The sequence below is a fragment of the Corapipo altera genome, unplaced genomic scaffold (assembly GCF_003945725.1).
Source record: "Corapipo altera isolate COAL_440 unplaced genomic scaffold, ASM394572v1 73, whole genome shotgun sequence".
Lineage (NCBI taxonomy): Eukaryota > Metazoa > Chordata > Aves > Passeriformes > Pipridae > Corapipo > Corapipo altera.
The window spans coordinates 543,329-564,845 of NW_020884957.1; the positions used below are offsets into that span (position 1 = coordinate 543,329).

General features: G+C 40.6%; 1 protein-coding gene across 1 annotated transcript in view; it reads right to left on the reverse strand.

Annotated features, from left to right (window-relative positions):
• The window catches only part of ANKH (ANKH inorganic pyrophosphate transport regulator), a 104,703-nt gene that overhangs the window by 34,425 nt on the left and 48,761 nt on the right, over positions 1-21,517 (reverse strand). The window contains exons 2-6 of the mRNA XM_027663798.1: positions 13,332-13,548; positions 4,881-4,999; positions 3,660-3,743; positions 985-1,155; positions 260-394 (exon numbers count right to left, since the gene is read on the reverse strand). Coding sequence (XP_027519599.1) covers positions 260-394; positions 985-1,155; positions 3,660-3,743; positions 4,881-4,999; positions 13,332-13,548 — 726 coding nt within the window. The remainder of the gene's footprint in view (positions 1-259; positions 395-984; positions 1,156-3,659; positions 3,744-4,880; positions 5,000-13,331; positions 13,549-21,517) is intronic.

Genomic DNA, 21,517 nt, shown 5'->3' on the forward strand with positions numbered 1-21,517 from the left:
CTGTAGAGTATGAAACTTGGGACACAGGCACTGTTCAGTGACAAAATTCTACAGGTCTTGTTGAGGCTGAGGTCCCACTAGACCTGGCAGAAAGGCTCAAGGTAAGAGTCCAAGTAGTTTTCTTCTCAAGCATAAAAAGAGCACTAAACAGAAATGTACTTGAGACAATCTTCTCTCATCAGCATGGCTGAGAAGAGAAACACAGATCTAACACCATGTTAATGATCATTTGCAGTATGCAGAGCACTGACTTTCTTACCTCTGTGGCTGCAGAACTGCCACCTAGGTCGCGGGAGACAAAAAGGTTGACAATGGGCCTACTTATTCGCTGAGTTGCCAAAATTAATGCCAAAGGCCACCAGAAACTCAGCATCTTCCTTATCGTAGCTTCTCCCTGCAAGACAGAGTAAAAAAAAATATAGTGTGTTTGGAAAAAAATACACAGCACAGGACCAAAAGCACAGAGAAAGGTTTTTTGCTTTTCCCACCCATTGTCAGTTTGGTACATTCATTTCATTAATTTTCAACATGAAGAGCCTAAAGTATTATCACTCATGTTATTAATACCAATTCCAAAGAAGATGTGTCATGGATCCCAATAAATAATGCATAAGGTATCTATCTGCATAATTTGTTCTGACTACCAGACAAAGCTACATGAAAACCAATATGACATTTGAGGAAAAAGAGAAATTTTGAGATCTTCTTCCATGTGAACTAAGGTGATCACTTAGTTCATGGTGTGGTGTCTTACAGCTCAGTACAGAGGTAGTCAGTAGACAGTACACCCATACTGTGGAAGGCACTGTCTAATGTGCACTGTTGTCAGAATAGTTTCTACCATGCCTCTTTAAGTGAGAATGCTTTTTCCTGCAGGACAGAGAGAAGGCCCTTCACGTACAGAAGTTTAATAAAGTATTATAACACAAAACCTTCCAAGGTCAAAATTATTGAGTTTGAAAAAGCACAAGTATTAAGACATACCCCCATTTCAGGCCCACTCCTGTCAGGAATAGCATCATGTATGTTCCTGTAGTATCCGAGGCATAACGTGGTACATCGCACAAGTGCTCCCATGTATAACGACAAGATTGGGATCAAGAGAGGCTCCCTGCACTCCAAGTGACTGTGAAGCAAAATGGCTACAAAAACAACCTGCACAGTAAATAAATAAATTATTAATAATTTGTCTGTGTGTTTCTTTAGGGCCAACATATCTCCTGTCTTGATTCCTAGCTAGTCCACCTGAACCAACAACCATGCATGACTACAGTATCTATCTGATTTCGAGTTTATGGTATTAAAAACTTTAATGATGATCCCCCAGCATTTGGTCATACACATGAGAAGAACAAGAGTTAACTTCTTACTCTATTGAACAGTACTTGAAGGTTGGGCAGGTGTCAAACCACGAGCCATAAATAGGAGAAGGGTAGCATGAAAGTCTGGCAAGATCTGGCACCAAGTATGTGGCTGAGTGTCACCCTTTCCAGGAGAATGTGCTATTCTGATAGACACTGAGGCTGAAGACATGCTTCTACAGCCAGTTTTTAAGCCCTACTATTTTTTTTTTTGCTGGGGGGAGGCTAGTGGTAATTAAAAAGCCAGATGTTTTAACGTATTCACTTCAACATTTAGGAGCAGGAAGTCTTATGTCAACCTAATTTTCTACTTTTTTGAATTAAATTTCAGTATTTCATTATTTGCTCTTCAGCTGAGTGCCACATTGATGTAAATGCAACGGAAACTTTTGGGCTAATGAAGAGCTCATAAGACAGCGTCTTAAGACTAAGTGCTCAATCCATAAAATCCAAAGAAATTGATTAATATGATATTATTCTCTTTGTTAAGTACAGAGTGCTTACATGCCTGTTAAATTCCACATGACTCTGGATGGGGAGCACAACTGGAAAGCCAACTGTGTTTGGTGCTGTGAAGAGCAGAATACCTGCTAGGACATGCCGGCATTCAATTGAATCACAAGAAATACAACACACATTGTTCAGGTGCAGGTTCTCTCCTTCATGGCTTGAGCTCAAGAAGTAGTTAAATAAAAACACACTCTGCAAATATTTCTGAGGCAGGCCGCAGGGCTTATGAAGGTTTGCAAAAAAAACCTTCATAAAAAACCTTTAAAACCGATAAAAACATCGTTTTTCAGAAAACAGAAGCAAAGTCAGTCACAAAGACTGTGCATATGAAGCTATCCAAGGAGAACTGGCTACTGCCTGTGCACCTATTGCCTGTGTAGAGAACTGATGTAGCTGTAGAGAGTTCTGGGGTAGGGAGAGTCTCAACTTTTTGTCTTCTGGACTTGCTCCTGCTCTGTGCAATATTTTGCTGAGAGAAGATGACAGGTGTCTTACTCTTCGCAACCCTGGGCAACCCACTCACCAATTGCTGTGGAAAGGGCATGGTCAAAATAAGAATTTGTTTCCATATTTAGCTGTGTATGACCTGACATGCACCTAGGGCCAACAAACTTTGTAGATCACATCAGAACAAGAGCAAACCATGAGGGTTAAGGTAATTTAAAGTAATTGGTATTATCTTCAGGGATTTAGTGCAGTATCGTAGAGCGGCAGACCTGCCAAACCTGCACTAGACACTGACTGAATAGTTCAATCTCATTTATGGTTTTCTCATATTTAGTGGGAGGAAAATGCTATGGAAAATTGAACTAAGTGCTGTTGACTTTATATTTCCTCTGATGTTGTACTGTTTCATAGTCTTTCTAATCCAGTCATTACACAATTCAGCTGGTAATGGGGCAGTACAGCAACTGTACAGGTGCTGGGACTCTTCATTTTTTAATATTTTCCTATATGCTTTCGAAAGAGGGCTGTATATTGGTTCTCAAATGCTACAATACTGGCCATCAGCAGTGTGTATGAATGTTGTTTCTTCAGTGTGCCTAGTATGAAGCAACAGGATAGTTAACCTCCCTCACAAATGAAAGCTCAAAAAACATTTGGTCTTCTCTGCATCCCTCAGAGGTTATCACCACAGACCCTTTCTGCTGCCGTTCTGAGCCTTCACTTTTTGGAACAGTAACAAGAACAGTGCTGTACTGGCAACCAGAAGATGGTTTACACTATTGCATTTCACTAGATTAGAGAGTATTTGCAAAACCAATGTGTGAACTGGAGAATCAAGCCTTCACCTCCCAACTCAGGATTTCACTGCAACTGTGTGAAGGGTGAGGGAGAACATACAGGGGGAGAAATGTCTCTTTTAAAGCACTCCATCAGCCTCTGGACTGGCAGCAGCCAACGGTCTCTTTGCCTGATCTTTCTTTTTCCCAGAGGTACACATGTATATATATACAACTTGTTTCTCAGCCATTATGAAACAGGGTTGTGGAAGTGCTGGAGGACATAACCCTCGCCCAAACAATCTTGGTTCCCTTCTCCTGATGTTGGTTTGGGACTGACTTGATTGAGTCAAATGAGACTGTCCTAAATCCCAACTGTCAGCAAACAGCCTTTATGTGATGGAGAAACAGCCACAGAATAGTATAAAAGATTACTTCTTCTGGTATCTTGCTCACAGAGGAGAGAGAAGTCACAGAGAGACTATCTGTACAACAGAGTTCCTGGTTAGGAAAGCATCTGGTCCATAATACAATGGGAACAGTGACTTCTAGGAGGAGCCTTTACCTGAGCTATGACATCTGAGATGGAGGCACATCCCACCAGGAAACTGTACTTGTGTTTCAGCAGAATCCCAGCATGGGTCCATGCCTGAAAAAAGCCAGAGAAAAGTTTGGGAACTGATTATAATGTTGTGAATGATTTCAAGTCCCAGAATACTATTTTCTGGTTGTTACATTGTACACAACCAACCTGCAAAGCTCTTTTCCACCAGCAGTACCTGGCCTGAACCTGTGCAAACGCTAAGCCATTAATGCAGAGAAAGCACTGTTGCCTTCGGTTCCTCATTGCCAGGGCTGACAGGGAGAATGGGAAAAATTTTATAGACTGTATAGAAACTTCTGAGTGATCTAATAAGAAACCACCCCTTCATAAATGAGATGCTGCATAGGATGGATTATCATAATAAATAATGCAATGTATTCTCATTCACCAGCTGGATGCACCTCTTAAGTGTAATATTCATTGGTCCACTGAGTTATACTGTGTCCTGTCAGGAAGAGAAAATTTAATGATCCAACTTATTTTTATTGTCAGCTACTGTTTCAAGCGGATAAAGTGGTAGAGAAAGCGGTGGAGGCATCGCCATGAGGTTCTCCTTTACCAGTTTCACACAGTAGAAGCACTGAAGCGAGGTGCCATGTTTTTATGTTGGCAGGCCATGAGCAGTAAGCCTGGTGATCTGGGAAGCAGCAGTGCACCCCATGTGGCTCTCTTGCCCAATTATTTGAGAAATACTGAACTTAGCTGTGCTTGCAAAAACGGACAGTAAGAAATATCTTTCCAACAAATTTGTTTTGAGAAAATATTGACCTTATTCATTACAAGCTCTGCAAGTGATCTGGGAATGCAGGGCAAATCTAAACCTTCCACTACAAATGGGAACGAGAAGTCTCATACAGAAAACCAGTGTAGCTCATCACAAGATAACCAATGCTTTCCAACATGCACGTACAGTAGCTCTGACAAGGCAGCTGAGGTTTTTGACATCTGTCATGACCTCTGGATGTTTAAAGTCCACACAAATGTTTTTTCCGTGTAGCAGGAGATGATGAGTTCGCAGGAGATGATGAGTTCAGGTATATACAGAGTTACAGCTTGCAAAGGACATACCTTGCTTCTGCATACCTTCAGTTTCCCATCAGGTAACTGATGTGAACTTTGTGAACTAAGGCCATAAAAAATGTTACATTAATATTAAAATTCAGTTCTGAATCAGGCACTCACCATGGCATCCATAAAAGGGAAGGCAGCAAGATAAAGGAAGGCCCTCCGAGTTTTACTTCCCACTGATTCATCCACATGGTGCAGCTTATTAATAATGTAATACCCCAAATCGCTATATGCTGTAGAGACACAAGAATATGAATGAAAAATAAAGATTACATATGAGCTCTGGGTGAGATATACAGAAGTACCTCAAGGACTGTGATGCCTTGGAGCTCAGACACCCATTCACGTAGCAAACAGCTGCAAGGGCTTCAGGGTATTACAGCCTCACCAGCTGCTCTTTATGACTAAGAAGTGCCCTCATGGTTCTTTTTAAAGTAACCTTTGGCAGAGGAGTGATAACAAATGGCTGGTTGGGAAGATGGGTATAGTAAGTGCCACATCTGTTTGCTAAATGAACACACTGGTACTCCAGAAAATCTACTGCTCCTTCATTAAATCAAGGCTCTTTGTTAGAAAAGCTGTTTTCACCAGGCATTGTGTATTTCAAGGGATATAGTGCCTTATAAATGCTGAAACCATCTATTATCACTGCACTCTCTTGACATTACCTGTAAACCTGCTCAAAGCTGTAAAAGGATACTATGATTTGTGAAGGCATGCAACAAATCACACTCATTATGCCTCTCCTTTACTCTGTCTAATGACCACCTCTGCTGGGACCTGTCAGGGCACTGTGTGCTTTGCTGTCCAGTCCCTGGGCAGCCTTGACCAGCCTTAGTTTCTTTCCTTATCTACAGCTAACACCTCAGGAGCCACGAGCCAGAAAAGAGCATCTCTGGAAATCGGGGAGTTCCCACTTCTGATTGCCAGTATATTCTTTCGCTGTCCTATTTCAACCCAAAACAAAAACTTTTAGTGTTGGGCAATACACCTCTTTTAAGGTCTTTCTTTCCAAGAAGTGTTGGGTTGAAGATAGCACAGATGCAGGGACTTGCCACACACCTCTCTAAAGAACTGTTTATGGTTCCGTTAGCATCCATGTTATCCAGCTGTTTTAATGATCTCCAAGTCCTCCCCATAGCAAGGAATAATGAAGAGCTAGCTGTGACTGGAGTCTCTCAACTATACAGACATACCTAATATGCACAGTTAAATAATCCAAACAGTTTTTAACCTTTTATAGACTATGTTCTAGGCCTGCATATCCTTACTTAATTTCCCTATACACTCGTAATAGCTGTTAATGATTTGGCTGTAAAGTCAACCTCCCAAGACAAGTAATGGCAGAATTACTTGTGCCTGAGGAACCTTACCTCAGTTCTCTCCCACTTGTGTCTTTTCTAAGATAACTATTTCTAATGTGAACACTATCTAGTTTTTCATCTATAACAATTCTATTATCTTCGTACAGATCTTCATATAGGGTATTTCAGGAAAGTTACCCTTTTCATGCATCAGGTCTCATATTTAGATTGACAAATGCTAGCACTAGTCATCCAATTCAATTTTCTTAGCCTGTCTCTCATAACTCATAAACAGTATTTGGAAGCAATTGAGCAGTTTCAGTCATCATTGTTTTCCAATGGCTTAGGGATACGGTAGTTAAATGATTAATAGAACTGAAAGGACTACTTAAGTCCAAATAAGACAGTGTAAACAACATAGTAGAATAGAAGGAGGTGGTATGATAGCATTGGGAACTGGCACAAGCCTCATTCCAGACAACAAGGCCTATATGTCTTCTGCCTGATCTATCACTGTTACACCCACAGTTTCCGAGTTCACACAGTAAATCCCAGGTTGCTTAGCCATCTTTCTGGGGCACTCCCAGCCTTGTTTCCTTTTGAAGGAGGTTGAAGAAGAACTTTAAACCAAAACTCCAACCTTTCCTCAGTTCAGGGAGGCCAGTTTAGCTCCTTAAAGTGTTCAGGTGCTTATTGCACTTCAGTCAAACATCAAGCACAGTCTCTTTTTATTTCCACATGAGTACCCATGCACCAATCTTTGCTCAGTGTTTGGAAAACTCTCTGCTATGCATGGATTTTTGTGTGGTAAGTCCTTGTTGAAAGCTGCTTTTATGGCAGGGCAGTACATGGCCATTTCTGAATCGACTTATTTCAGTGAAGGAGAAGAATCTGGAAGGTGTGTGAGACAAGCCATATGTGAGGGTCAGATTCATTGAGCTGTCTCTTAGGTTCCATTAAAGTTGCTTTACACTTCTGCACAAAACCTTAAAAACTGCTGTAGGAAACACACCATCTTCTCCTCCACATAGGGACTGACAGAATCAGAGTCCAGGTGCTAAGGAACCTGTTTCTGTGGAGAAGCCTCCTCCAGCAGTGCCATTCTAGAAGCACAGCATGCTGCAGAAGTCATCCTCCATCCTCTCCATGAACTCTGTCTGTTTTACATGAGACTTTAAAAATGTTTAGAAAGTGAGCAATAAGTAACTTTTTTTGCTCTAAAAGCCATTGTGATGTTCAAATTTTTTTTTTTTAAGTTTACTATCACAGAAAACTACTCTCACTTCTAGGAACAAACAATTCACCATAGGGTTGTAGTTTATTGACAAGGCACTCTCAATGGGACCTATACCATCACAGCCCACAGCACCACATTTTTAAAATTTCTAGGGATATCAGCACTGAGCTCTGTAAGCTTTAGTATTTTTTTTCTCCCTCCATCAAAAAAAAGTCTAACTGCACTTTTTAATGTGAATTTGGTTTCAAAACCGTAATAGTTAAGCTTAAAATGTTATTTTCAAAATGGCCAACTATTTCATATGTCAGTGAAAGCAAACAGTTACTTTTGCTGGTGTCCATGAATGTTTCCCTCCTCAGAAAGAAGGACTCAGCAAGCTGAGTTTTACTAACAAATATACAAGCATGTGTCACTGAGCTGTGAATCAGGCAATTGCTGATGCAATTAGAACTTAACCTTGGCCAACCTTACAAACTTATTATGTAGAACAGTGCAAAATTAATAACATAGACCACAGAGCCAAAGAGTATTACATGAATCTGAAGCAGATGGCGCTTCCCATTTCTTACAGAATTTCAACCAAAACAGAGAAGTCCAACTCCAAGACAAGCTGCCTGTTTGCTCTCCTCTAATACCTAATTTATTTTGCTATGTGGATCAATTTTGCTACAGAAGTTAAGCAGGAATTCTTGCTTTTGGTTTTTCCAGTTGAGCTTTAAGACCCAGAAGCTTAAGAAATGACATTGAAAACTGTATACCTAATTGGATCTCCTCTTTCCTACACCAATTTCTCTAAGAAGCCAATCACTACCACATAAACTTCAGATATTCTTAAAACAACTGAACACACTCTTAATGATGCCAGTAGTCTCAGACAAATAGCTGTACTATAGTTATTTTGGAGCTGACTACAATTGAACATGTTATACTTCAATCATAAGGAAAAAAAAAGAAACTCTCATAGGAAGTGATACCATTTTCTTCCAGGCATGGAGCTACATGTCAGTACTAGCTTTACCACAGGAAAAAAAGAATCAAAAAAATGTTTTTGGGTTAAAGCATGTTCTAGACACATTCCATTTTCATACTTTGCTGCCAGTTTTAAAAATTAAGTTGGAGACTTTAGAAGTAAAAAATCTATTCTGCTACTTGTCAGAAAGATGGCTCACATGGCCAAAACTGGTGCTGATCAGGAGTTTCTCAATCATAATCACAGACTATTCTGAGTTGTAAGGGACCCACAGGCACCACTGAGTTCAGCTCTTAAGAGAATGGCCCATAGGGGGATCAAGCCCATGACCTTGGTGGTATTAGCACCACACTCTAACCTGAGCTAATTTGTTCAGCTAAGTGATTTGGGCAGATAAGAAAATATCAACATGAAAAAATAAAACTAAATAGCAAATCTTCATCTGGAGATGGCATACAGGGTATATAGATTCCTTTATGTCTTTGATTACCCTGATCTAAAACAGAAGAAAAAGCCTGTGTCCCCCTTGTGAAAGCCCAGACGATCAGAGCGTCTAAGGCTTTGTGTTTGGTTGGGGTTTTTTTTGCTTATTTTTACATGAATTAGAAAAAAACCAAAACAGTTTAGGAGCATTTCAATGCAGACTGATTACTGCAATCACCTTTTTCCATGCTCAGCTCCAGTTCCAAAATTGAATTAGTTGATTTTCCCAAATCTATCAATGACAGTTGGTATCTGAAATATCTTCAGATAAGCCAACATCTCATGAGTGTCAAAATTTGGCTGTTTTAAATAAAACATTGTATCCAAAAGTGCTTTGGTCTTAGGCTTTCTTCCTTTGCCCTGAGTACCTTCCCGAGAAGAAACTGCCCCTGTTGTGGAAGAAGGGTTGGGGCAGCCAGGGAAGCATGTTACTGCTTTAACAATGACCATGTGAAGATGCTGAAGCAGGACAAATTTTTAATGAATAACATTTTAATTTCATTTGGGGAGGGGGAGGAAGGCAAATCTGGATTATATTCTGATTTGTGTTCCTGTCATTTTTTTCCAGGGCAAAATGTTCAGTATGAGCCAGTACAGTGGGCACATTTGAACAAGGTTGATCGGAAAAAAACCCTCAGCTTGTCATAACCCACTCTATAACTCCTAGTCTCTAGAAAATTCTAGTAGTGTTACACAGGAATTGGTGGGATTACACCTATGTCTCACTTCTTATGCAGATCTTTCATGTACATACAGTGACTATGCATGTGGGAAGTTCAAAAGGATCAGTGGGATTACTAGAAACTGTTAGATTTTCCCCTGTGCAATCTATGCTGGAATGGCCCATGCCCACTAGCCTATTAGTAATAAATGGGCACGAAAGAAATCACTCATATGTCTTGTCCATCCAATCTGCTACAGATTACTACAGTTAACTTATACTACAGTTTACTGGTTACTGAAGTTCCAACCATTTTCTCCTGGTGATGACCATGATCTCTCATGTAGTTTTCAATGAGGTGTAGTGGGCACCAATTAAGGATGTCTGCTTAAGCAAAGAGGATGTTTGCTCTAAATAACTTCTGCCTTGTCGTTTCCAGAACCTCAGAGAGTTATTCAAGAGGAAATAAAATTTCTCAGTATACTATTTCTCAGTAAACTAGTGAAAAGTTGAACAATGCTGTTTTATTGCCAAAGAAAATGTGCATGTCCTTCATGACACTGGTGTTAAAAGGACTCACTTAGTTTGAAGGGCTTGCCAGCAACACTAAGAAATGCATTATGTTAGCATAATGTTATATAAATTACTTTTCTCCTCTGTCAAGCTGGCAATTTAGTAAGATATCAAAAATATGCAAAGACAGGCTTAGCATCTTGAATCCCTTCTCTTACAGCCACCAAAATGCCAATCTCTGAAATAATGAGACACTTTAGACTCTGGCTACAGAGTGAACTTCCCACCAGGAAACCCTAAATGGCAGCAGTATCTACCCCCAAAATAGCTCAATGGAAGGAAGGCAGCATACTATCTTCTATTTCCAGATCACACCTGAAACAGCAAATCCAGGAATACTGTACCGACCAAGGTTTGCAGCAGCATTATAAGTGGGATGAGAATATAGTTTCAAATCCCTTCAGTCAACTTGGTTCTTGGTTCTTACTGATACCTGTACAGGGAAGTGATAGGAACTGTTGGTGAGGACTTTGCAGATGTTCATAGGAATGTGGAGGGGACCCAGAGCTTGCAACTGTGAGTTCGAGTGGTTTAGCTCAGCCAGTCACTCCCACAGAGGATTGTGTGAGGCCCAGAGGGGAAGCAGTAGTGGGGAGCTCGTGCTGAAGCAATGAAGCATGAGTCAGGTGGGTGAGACAGTCTGTTTTGATATTTTAAAATGAGTAGAGGTTGCTGTTTGTGAGGAGCTGTGTGTGTAGACTGCAAATACTCTCTATCGCAGTTGGAAATGTGGTGATTCATTGTGGTCAATGTGTTTCTACCACCACTTGTTTTCTTCCTTCTGACTTTTGGTACTCTGTATTTCATCAGGCTTTTTGTTTCCTGTTTCTTCCTGGGCTTTGACAGTCCACGGTAGATATCATGTCATCTTCCTTAGCCCTATATTCATGGCATGTAGAAGAAATTCAGTCCCCTGAGTGTTGTTTGTTTCCCTTTTTCATCCACCGAGCATCAGTACCCTGTATTTGTGTCTCCTGTAGATTAGCCTGTGATAGGTTTGTAGCTGCTGGGGAGTAGTTGCAGGTCCTAGGAGGCTGCCTGTCACTGAACTCCTTCTCTTCCTCCTGCTAGGCAGGTTGTGCATCTGTGGGTCAGAGCAGAATAATCAGGATTTGAAACAGGTTCAAAGGAAACTTGGAACATAAAACTTGGCAACGTCGCCCAGGCAATTGGTGCTAGAATCTGACTAACTCCATTCTCTCGGGCGCTCTGCCAGTCTCTGCTGTGGCCTTTGCATATTTTCAGGCATAGGCAAGTTAAAATACTAAAAAATATTTTGTAGTCTGTCACCATAAGCAGCTGAAAGATTGTGTGCAGCCCTTTAATTCAGGACTTTAAAGCATGGCTAACACAGCCTCCTTTTTTTCCCCCAGTATCTACAGAGGGCATTTCAGAAGTTCTAAACTTCCAGGCAAAGGCAAGAAACTTATCTGGCAGATTTTCCAACCGTTGTTCCAAACATCTCTTTTCAATAAGAAGTCCCACATGGAAAATCCAGTTATGTCTTTCACCTGGAAATTTGACAGTTATACTTTAAATTTTGTTAAAATCTATCCTAGCTTAAAATAAAATACTGAATGACTAGAAAATAATTTTTTATCCAGCTGGCAAAGCCAAAAATTTTGACCAGCACTGGCAGGAAAGCAAGTGAGCAACTAGAAGAGCAGCTCTGGGGGCTGAAGAAACATTCCAAGCAAAGAAACATGAGAGCCAAATGTACAAATGGCCCAAAGTTTATAATACTGACTCAATAAAGCAGTCTCAAATATCAACATATTGAGGAAGTGACCAATCGCTATCAGTGAATTAAATTAACTTGAATGCAGGTATTCAGCTTATAAAATTAGCATAAGCTTATCCCTGGTACAGAGTTGCCATGCCTAGTGAGCCATTATTGTAAGCATTTATTGTGACCATAACATGGAGCAAAGGTAAATAGCACAGGGCTCTCGTATCAGTGGTGGAATAAGCGATGTGACAGTCAACAAACTGTAGTGCTTGGGAGGCACATAAAGCTGGTGAGTATAGCTGACAGCCTGTTAAAGGATAAGAGCAGGGGGCATTTGAATTTACCAGATTTACCTACTCAGGAAGGAACTGAAATTGTCCTATTCTATTCTAGTCTACTCTAGTCTAGTCTCTTTAACACTATAGGCTGAACAGCAACCACATGTTGCTCTTGAGATACTAACAGACCGATAATGAATGCTGCCTCACTTCCAGGCCACTCTGTGATTTCATAGCAACTCAGGATATTGCCATTACACTTGCATTTCCCATTTTTCTGTGATGGAATGCCCCCCTACTGCTGGTCATCCAATTCAACACTACTGCCTGTCAACCGATACGAGGCTCCACAGGCTGTCACATTACTTCCTCCCTCCCATCCCTTAGAACTCTCAGCTTTTGGGATTTTACCTGCTCAATGCAATGCCCTTTCTGCTTCTTCCTCCAGCATCTCCTGCTCCTCCTTGCTGAGGTCCAGAGATTTCGGCTCGTAGACTGAGCCAGAAGGTGCAGAGAATCCGGTGCAGTTTTTGGAGAGGATGAAGTTAAAAGTCTTCCAAGTCATGTGACTTTTTATTGCTGTGGCTGATGCTTGAGCTGATATCCCATTTCTCCAGGCTCTCAGAAACTGGCAAATCCTGTGGCTGCCTTACTTTTTACGTACAGTTCATGTCTGCTTGTGTATTGTCTTTGTTTCAGAGTCAGAGTACACTCAGGAAGCTGGCCTCAGTTTGGTGTAAAGTGCTCTTAGTAACTACTTCCTCCCTTACAGATTAAATATTCAGCAGAAGTGGACGATGACTAGCAGTAGTAGAGAGTAATACCTGATATTTTAATGAGCATGCTGGCACTTACTTGCTTCGAGTTTTGTACTGTAAGTAGCAAAGGGATAGGTACAGAGGGAGTACACTGACAATGCTACCAAGAACTGACAAGACAGCCCTACCAAGTACACCTTAAAACCCTGCCAAACCCATTCCAGCAGATACTGCTAGTTGATCATCATTACCTAACAGTAATATTGAGCTATCAGCTTCAGGCAACCTGTCAACCTAGCCAAAGATTTGCTCACACACCTGACTGAAAGAGATCAGCAGCATGTTCAGCTGCCAGGCAGGAGAGCCCTGTGGGTGGAATCTGATCCTTAACAATTTGTTTAAAAGGTAATAAAAATCATGTGGATGGGCATGATACCAGCCCAAGAGATTTCATCTCTTTTACATCTCCTGTTGCACTTACAAATGAAATATTAAGCCTACACATTAATCAGTTTGAAGAACAGGCAAGGGAAGCAAATGAAATGACACAACTACATGTGAAGTGACCTTACCTATTAAGGTATGAAATATAGCAGCTACAGCGCCAGCCACAACCATGCACAAAACTGCTTTGGTCCTGTCTCGCTTGCTGTTCACAAACACCAGACCTACATTTTTGAAGTCACTCATTGGACCCGTGAAGAACTTCATCAGGGAGTATGCCAGCCCATAGCTGGCCAACATTTCCACAGCATCTTCCTTGACAGCAGCGATGCCCCTATTCAAGGCCTGTGGAAACACAGAAAGAGCAAATAATGCAGCACATGTGGAAGTATACCAAACACAATTTTCTGCATCTGGTTTCTGAAGTAACAAGCAAGTACAGCTGTCATTGTTTTCACCACAAGCTGGACTTTCTTTCTCTGGATTCAGCAGGAGTAGCTTGTGACCTGTTACACAGGCAAAATAATTTAATATAGACTAAATTCAAGTCAAGTAGAGTTGAAGATAAGGTAAGTATCTGTCTCTAAAGTATATAACGAAACTCCTGCCACACCAGAAGTTAGTCTCTTCCCTTTTTAGAATAATACTATGACCTACTAATAATCACGGATGATACAAGATCACTGAAATACCTCTTTGAGGCCTCAGCCCTGATTTGAACAAAGCACAGTCCTTGCAGGTCATCTTTAAAGGTAAAAACTCTGACATTATTAACTGCTCAAAGTTCAGGAGCTCAAAAGTTTTTTTCAGTGTAACAAGCTTTTCACAACAGCACATGTAGTTGTTCTTAAAAGCTAATATTAGTCTATGATTTTTATTATGAAATGAGGCCAAATATGCCCATGATTAAACATAACTGATATCCTTTCATCTATTTTGCAAGGTTCTGATACTATATTCATTTACATCTCCTTGTAGCATATTTAGAAAGAAATACAGCACATATCTTTTAAGACATATTCAGGTACAACTAACATACTAATTCATTCTAGGTCTGTATTTAGGAAATGTCTGCCAATGAATCTGAGAGAATTAGATGGATTATTTTTATAACTAAGGTGAACCATATTAAAAATGTGTAACATTCCTTCAGATTCCATCTTGAACCAAAATGCTTCTCAAATATTGAATAAAAATGACAGAATGATAGATTTTATCTGCAGCGTGACAGCATCAATCATCTGGTACACCCAGCAAACTGTTAAAACAAGATTAGATTCAAAAAGCATGAAGGATGAAATATGACTTGTTTTAACAAGTATTTAGCTCCTATGGGTTACAGCTGATACATGCTGATAGGGCCATGACAATGAGGCCAATCAGGAACATCTTGCCAACCCACCTCAGTCTATCCACTTACACAGCCATCCTATTACCACTTTATCTGAATGAACAAACCATTTATGTGAGTATCATCACTTAACTGTGGTAAAGTCCTTCCATTTCAAATGTAAGCATAGCCTTTTTATTGCAGTCTTTTGACTGTTTTTCCCTTCCAAAGACCATACAAGCAAGCAACTCCTACTGACTTCAAAAGAAACTCCATCCGCGAAGCAGAAATGAGCATTTTTCCTACTGCTCTTTTCCACTCTTCCTGTGAAACATGATTAATATTTGACACTAAAGCTGCACTGTCAAAAATAGCAAAAAAACCATAGAAAATACCACCTTCTCCATCCTTGATGCCTGCCAAATCTCCCTCCTGTAATATGCTCTGACCTGAATGCCTGAGGCTCCAAATGTTTTCATCTGTCTTGCTTCAGTTTGTTCCTTCCTGAAAACACCACGTGTTAGATATGGAATAACTGCAGCTCCTATATGTAACCTCTCCTGGGATATAGATAATTCCATCTACTGCACTGGTATCAATTCAAATTACATTTAATCTGCAGACGCCAAAACCACTAGTGGGTTCACAGAACTGCATTCAAACAATTTGTGGAAGACTGTGGCCTCTGAAGTGAATAGTCAAGTTTAGCTGGATGATGTCATAATTGGTATCAAGGTGTATACAGAGTTACAATTTTTTAATTTAAACTTCCTAGAGATGCTGAATCTCCCAGTTGTTGTTGCCAGTAACAGGCAAATAGATTATGACATAAAGGGTTCCTTCATCATGGCTCTTCCCTTCTCTTTTCTTCTGTCAAAAGTGAAATCTTTCTGGCAGCTTCAACTTAAAGAGAAACAGCTAACCAATTTCAGGCAGTCTAATTTAAAAGCTTCTTGTCACATGTAAACAGCTGAATTATTTCCAGCACAGTTTCAAAAGCACAAGTGCTTCCTTCCTGCTTTGTACAACTACAGAATACCAGAGTCTGCGGAGGATGGTAATCCACTTCTGACAAGGCCATGGGATAAACATGGCTTTAAGAAATAACATTCTGTCAAGAGGCATGGCACTATGATGCCTGTGCAGAGAGACAAATCTTTGCCTAGCACAGACCTCATGCCAGTGAAAACAGTTCCATGTGAATTTGGCCCCGGGGTAACTAAGTTTTTCCACATAAGCAGGACAGACAGAAAGACTTGAGCATTCCTTTTTCTCTCCCTCTCTGGTTTTACTGGTCTTTTTTGTATGAACAAATGACAGCCAAGTAGGTAACTTCCTGAGTAATCTTCCCTGGAGACACCCTATGTACCAGGTAAGGTAAACTGGCAAAACACAAAAGGGACTACTCTAAGAGGAATGTTGCCATTAATTTATACTCTCGTGGAATGCATGGCTGACATGACGAAATACTCTAGAGGCTAGTGCTGAAAAAGCAATCTTCCTAAGTGCTTCTATGGAAAGATCCTTAGGAAATGAACAGTCAATAGGCCTGTGTACAGATGGTTTAGCTTCTGTAGCCTTTTCCTTTTTCACTTTTAGATGACAATGTAAAAGGCTCTTCATCCTCAACTTTCAAACACTATAAGAAAACTTGTGTAGCTTTTCTACCCCATGTACCTTTGAATATTTTTGCTGCTGAAGCTGCTGATGTCATATTTAATATCCTTAAACCCAGAAGAAATCCCAGATAATAGATAAAGCTGCTTTGGGGTGCAATATGAAAGATGCAGGCACTTGATCTTTCATGGCATGCCATCCATGCAGTTGGTAATCTTCCAGTCTAATTTCCTGTTAGATTTCCAATTAAATCTGTCATAAAGGAAGACAATATAAACGAGGGCAAGGTCTTCACTTTTTAATCTATTTTGTATGCTTTTTGTGTGAACAAAAAATCAATAACTAAGGTTCATCACCGCATCTGTATTCACAAGAGAGCATAACTTTACAAAGATCTGTGTAGCTTGTCAATGAAATCACACAGAACTAAGCAGTAATAATACTAATGACAATATTTAATACAACCATGTAGCTTGATCATACATATTTCAGATGTCATCCTATTTTGAGATGGCTTATTCACACCAAAATTGATGGGATAACTAGGAAATCCAGATACTGGAAGACAAACTATTGTTGACATCACCTTCTTCTGAGTTCTTAATGAACCACTGAACATAATACAGTACTAGGTGAAAGTGTCATAGTAAAGTGTAATTCTTCAAATGTCATTAAAACAAAGCCACAGATACTGGTGACCCTTCTTTTAGAAATAACAGGAAAAAAACCACAAAACACTTTCAGGCACAGCACAGTCTGGTAAGCACATGGACAAGTTAGTTGAAATAAGTCATATTCCTAAAATACTTCACAAAAAGGCAGACACCAAGATCTACAGCTACTTCTATACAATGTCTTTCTATAACACATTACATTAACACTAGAAAGATGAAATCTTTACTAGAGGACATGGTAACAACCCTTCCTTTTTTTAATGAATAATTGTGTGCGGTCTTTAATGTTCACTAAAACCAGAGAGGACTAGCAGTTTTAAATTCCTATCCAAAAGATTCAAGTCAGAGGAATACCGAATAATACACTTAATGACATTTCAAGTGAGTAACCACATCTTAACAATTGGGTACTGCAGCTGGCTTTATCCTCTCACAAGGAACATATGAAACCTCTATCAAATTTCTAGGACATGCACAATGGATGAATCCAACAAACTTTTACAGGCAAAGGCAGTGATTTAAAAAGCAACAGTTGTGAGAAAAATGTCACAGGTCTAATTTGTCCTATTTTGCATGAGCTTTTAGCACTATTCACTAATGTTGGTAGAAAAGGTTTGCTTTCAATCTACGGCTACACACCTCTGTAGCCAAAAATTCAAAGTCCATCTCTTGAACTGGCTCTATAGAGTTTAACCATTACTCACATGATCCTCTCCTCCCAGAGACTACTGGATGACTGATGTTTTATTTTGTATTGGTTTAGACATATAAAAATATTTTAAAAATACACTGAGAAAGCAATACCTACTGTATAGGTTTTCTTCTGATTTTAAAACTGTTCTACATACTGCATAGAATTTCAATAGTCTATATCCGACTAGAAGGGCATATTTTCTATTTCATTTGAAGTTAACTATTGACTGTGCAGTTCAAAGCTGGGATCTTGGCTGAGATGTTTTCAAGTCTGCTCAGGCTATTTATCTACCCAAGAGTGACATCAAAAATCTGCTCAATTTGGCAGTATCTCGGCCAAATGTATGTTCAGTTCAGCAAACGTTTTTAATGATTACCCTTCTTCCTACCTGCTCTCTCCCAAGAAAAATGGAAGAGTGCCAACACATCTAGGTAAAGAGCAGGCTGATGTAGAGGACAGTCTTTCCCCTGTGTCAAATAATCTCTCCTGATGATTGTTGGCTGAGTTTTCATTTACTAAGTCCTGTCATGCTATAGTCTTCAGCATCAAATGTACCAGCTGGTTCGGGTTGTTCTGCCTCCTGCTGTCACCACTGCCAGAAGGACACCTGACACATCCAATGCTCTGTAAGGCCGGCATAATCAGACCACTGTGTAGGTGACAACCTGAGCATTATCACATCTGCATCTCTGCTTCTGGTGAAAGCATGAAGGCAGAAACCCTTGATAGGCAATTTGACATAAACAGCTAGTGCTCTGACACAGGTTTCTGTAAGACTTCCACAGACATGGGCATAGAAGTGGGAGAAAACTGGGCAAAAATAACATGCACACATTTATTCTGGCTCAAGCAGACTGCCCAAACATACCATACAAAGAGAGCCCTGTAAGGGTAGAGGGACTCAGACCTTGTATCTTGAAAATTATGACTGAGGAGTGTTCATTGTTTTAGGTCTTTTGTTTTGGGGTTTGTTTTGTTTCATTCTGCAAGGCTTTCACCCCAATTCAGTATATCTAATTTTGGGTCAACATCTGTTGTAGCTCATGCATCAGATGACTGAAATGCCATCTGAGATCAATTGCTATTCATCATGGCCAGTCTTCGCGAACGAAGATCCGGGAAAGGTCTCCACCCACATTCCTTACAAGCACGCTGGTGATACAGGGCTTTGCAAAATGCGGGTAAGGCCTTCAAGCCTGCGCAATGGATTTTTTAGGTGAGACACAGTGTGTGCTGAACTGAGCCCACCCTTTAATCCTAAGGTTCATCTGCCGGGGCCGAGCAAGCTTGGATGGTGGCAGCGAGGTCCTCAGGACGTAGGTTTGTTTAGAGTGACCTTCTCTTAGATGCATGGCCTTACAGGGCTGATGAACTCCATCTGCCTGGGTTTAGAGTTGTCCTTCTCTTCTGTGTGTTCCGGGGCTCCCCTCTCATCTCCCATGATGGCACTGTCCACACAGGTGAAGCTCCCATCAATTGCTATTAGCCCACTACTAAAAAAAACTTTACTTCCCCCTGTTCTGTTACTAAAGCTGGCTGTGACATAACAGCCAGTCACCCCTGCCCACAGCACTGCAAATGCTAACACTGGTTCAACCCACAGAAATAATCCCAGTCTCCAGCAAGAGACCAGAGCTCTGAACCCCCATCCGAAGGAACACAAGATGCCTGTCTTGAGAGAGGAACACCTAGACATCCCTAGGGCATGTGGCCTATCTATGGAGAGGCTGTCCTTGAGCATCAGGACTGCCCCAAAAACGAGAGCTCAAGTTCTTCTCCTACTTGTTTCTTTGTAATTCAAAGTGCAGGGCAACTGTCACATTTTATCTTTAAAAAAAGTTAGTCAACAAAAAATTTCAATCCAATTTACTCTGTTTGCTTAAGTAATGAGAATATAGCCTAGAAGAAAGCCCATATACAAAACAAAAAATAATAATAAAAAAAAGACAAAAGCCACAAAATGCAATCAGTGGCAATTTTTTCCCCATTCACATTCCTGAGCAGCAATGAAAAGCAAGAATTAATATTTTGCAAGGTTCTTACTCTAACAGAAATGCCTGTTACCCTGTGACCATGATCAGGATCTCAGTTTTACTTGTTGACACTATCCACTCACTATCCAATGTCCAGGCTGTATCAAAGTATGTCTTGAGAGAAGTTTAAATAAATTCTCTAAATCCAAAATAACATAATTCTAGAGCACTTGCAGCTTTCACTTGACCTGGGATGCACTGGGGAACAGCACTTTCAAATAGGCATAGCCAGGAGGTGTAGGAATAACTAGGGCAGCAGCGGTAACAATCACATCAGTGAAAATGGGAAATCCTTCCCATGGCAAGAACTGAGGCAGAAGAGGACATGTTTTGGAGCTGGAGGAGCAGCTATGGCACACTGCCCCTAGAGCACCCACTGCCTTTGTGTAGATTCAAGGACAACAAACAGCACAAGGAGATAGAGAATAATACAAAAGCCACAGGAGACTGCAGAAGATATTGGTGCAGAACTACAGGAAAGAAACCAGACTAAATGAAGCCAAAACGTCTCCTTTTCAAGCTAGATTTGACAGTTTCAGAATATTTATGACAGGGAGAAATGGTGGAGAGGTGAATCAGTTGCTGCAGATGGTTGCCTCCCTGTGGGATGTGGAGAACATAGATCTTGAAGCCAAGAGAGCTATTAGCCATGACAGTGGGAAGCTCTTCAGGACACATCCCCTGTGTAGTGTATATGGAACAGGGATGCCCAACACCTGTATGAAGACAACTTAAACCACTGCCGTTTCCACTGATGTCTGTGGAGAAACATGACCCCTGAGATGAGATAACAAGCATTAAATTTTCCTGACCCTTTTTAGGCAAGCAGTGCTTCTAGGGGAACAGGACAAAAGCAAAATCAACGTGTATGAGATATTCTTCTGCATTATGACTTTTCTGGTATCCTCTGACTGGTGATAATCAACTGTCCAAAACGTACTTAGGATGAAACATGCAAGGGAATGCTTTGCTCCCAAAGCAGTGTGCAAGCTTTTCATTCAGGTTTCCCCGGAGCTCATCTACAAAGCTGAGAACCATTTGTGATTATGTTACATAAGCATGGCAAACTCCGGGCTGAGGTTGTCTTCAGATCTTCTTCATGCAGAGGCCAAAGACTCATTCTCCTCTCAAAAGCTATTTCTGTTTCTAAGTCTATGAGTACAGACAAAAAAAATCAAGACATAAATTGAGATGCATAAAACTAGGAGAAGGTCGGTTCCCTGTCTCTGAAAAATGCCCAGTGGAATAGCTATTATTTCTTCACCAAATTCCATTTTGATTACTTTAAGTGCTATAAAACACTGGGGAGGATACAAATGCATATTATATGTATCTACCCACAAAGAATATTTGCCTTAATCACAAGTGATACGGCAGTACTCCTTCTTTTGTTTTTAATTTCCCACAGAAATAGGCTTTGTTCTCTTCCTCACATCATACCCCCAGTGTAAAAAGTAAGCTGATTTACTATCAGTTGCACATTTCATAAAATCACATTTTCTCATGTTTATAAATTAAATCTCTGCAAGGGTTGCTATAAGACTTGTTTGTATGCACACGGCAAATCTAATCTACACAGCTCCCACAGCTGTCAGTCTCTCACAACTCTGGCATATTGCCTTTTCATTAGCATTAACTCAGTCTTTGCTGAAATATTGCTAATGGCTCTCTCATCCTGAAATGGAGAGTGCCACTTTATCCATGATCACACCTCACTAGACTCCAAAGCGCAAGGACAGGTTCAGGTTGGAAGGGGCCGTTGGGAACTAGCTTAGAGCACTGGCCCAGGCTGAACACCTGGGATATGTTGTCAAGGATACCCCACACGTCTTCTAGACAACCACCCTGAGAGGCCACCCTCACCCTCAACCTTAACATGTCACCAGAACTGGCATCTTAAGATCCACATCTGCTTCTCTTGCACATTAAAGCAGACTCTCCTGCCAGGGAAGACTGCACTGCTAGC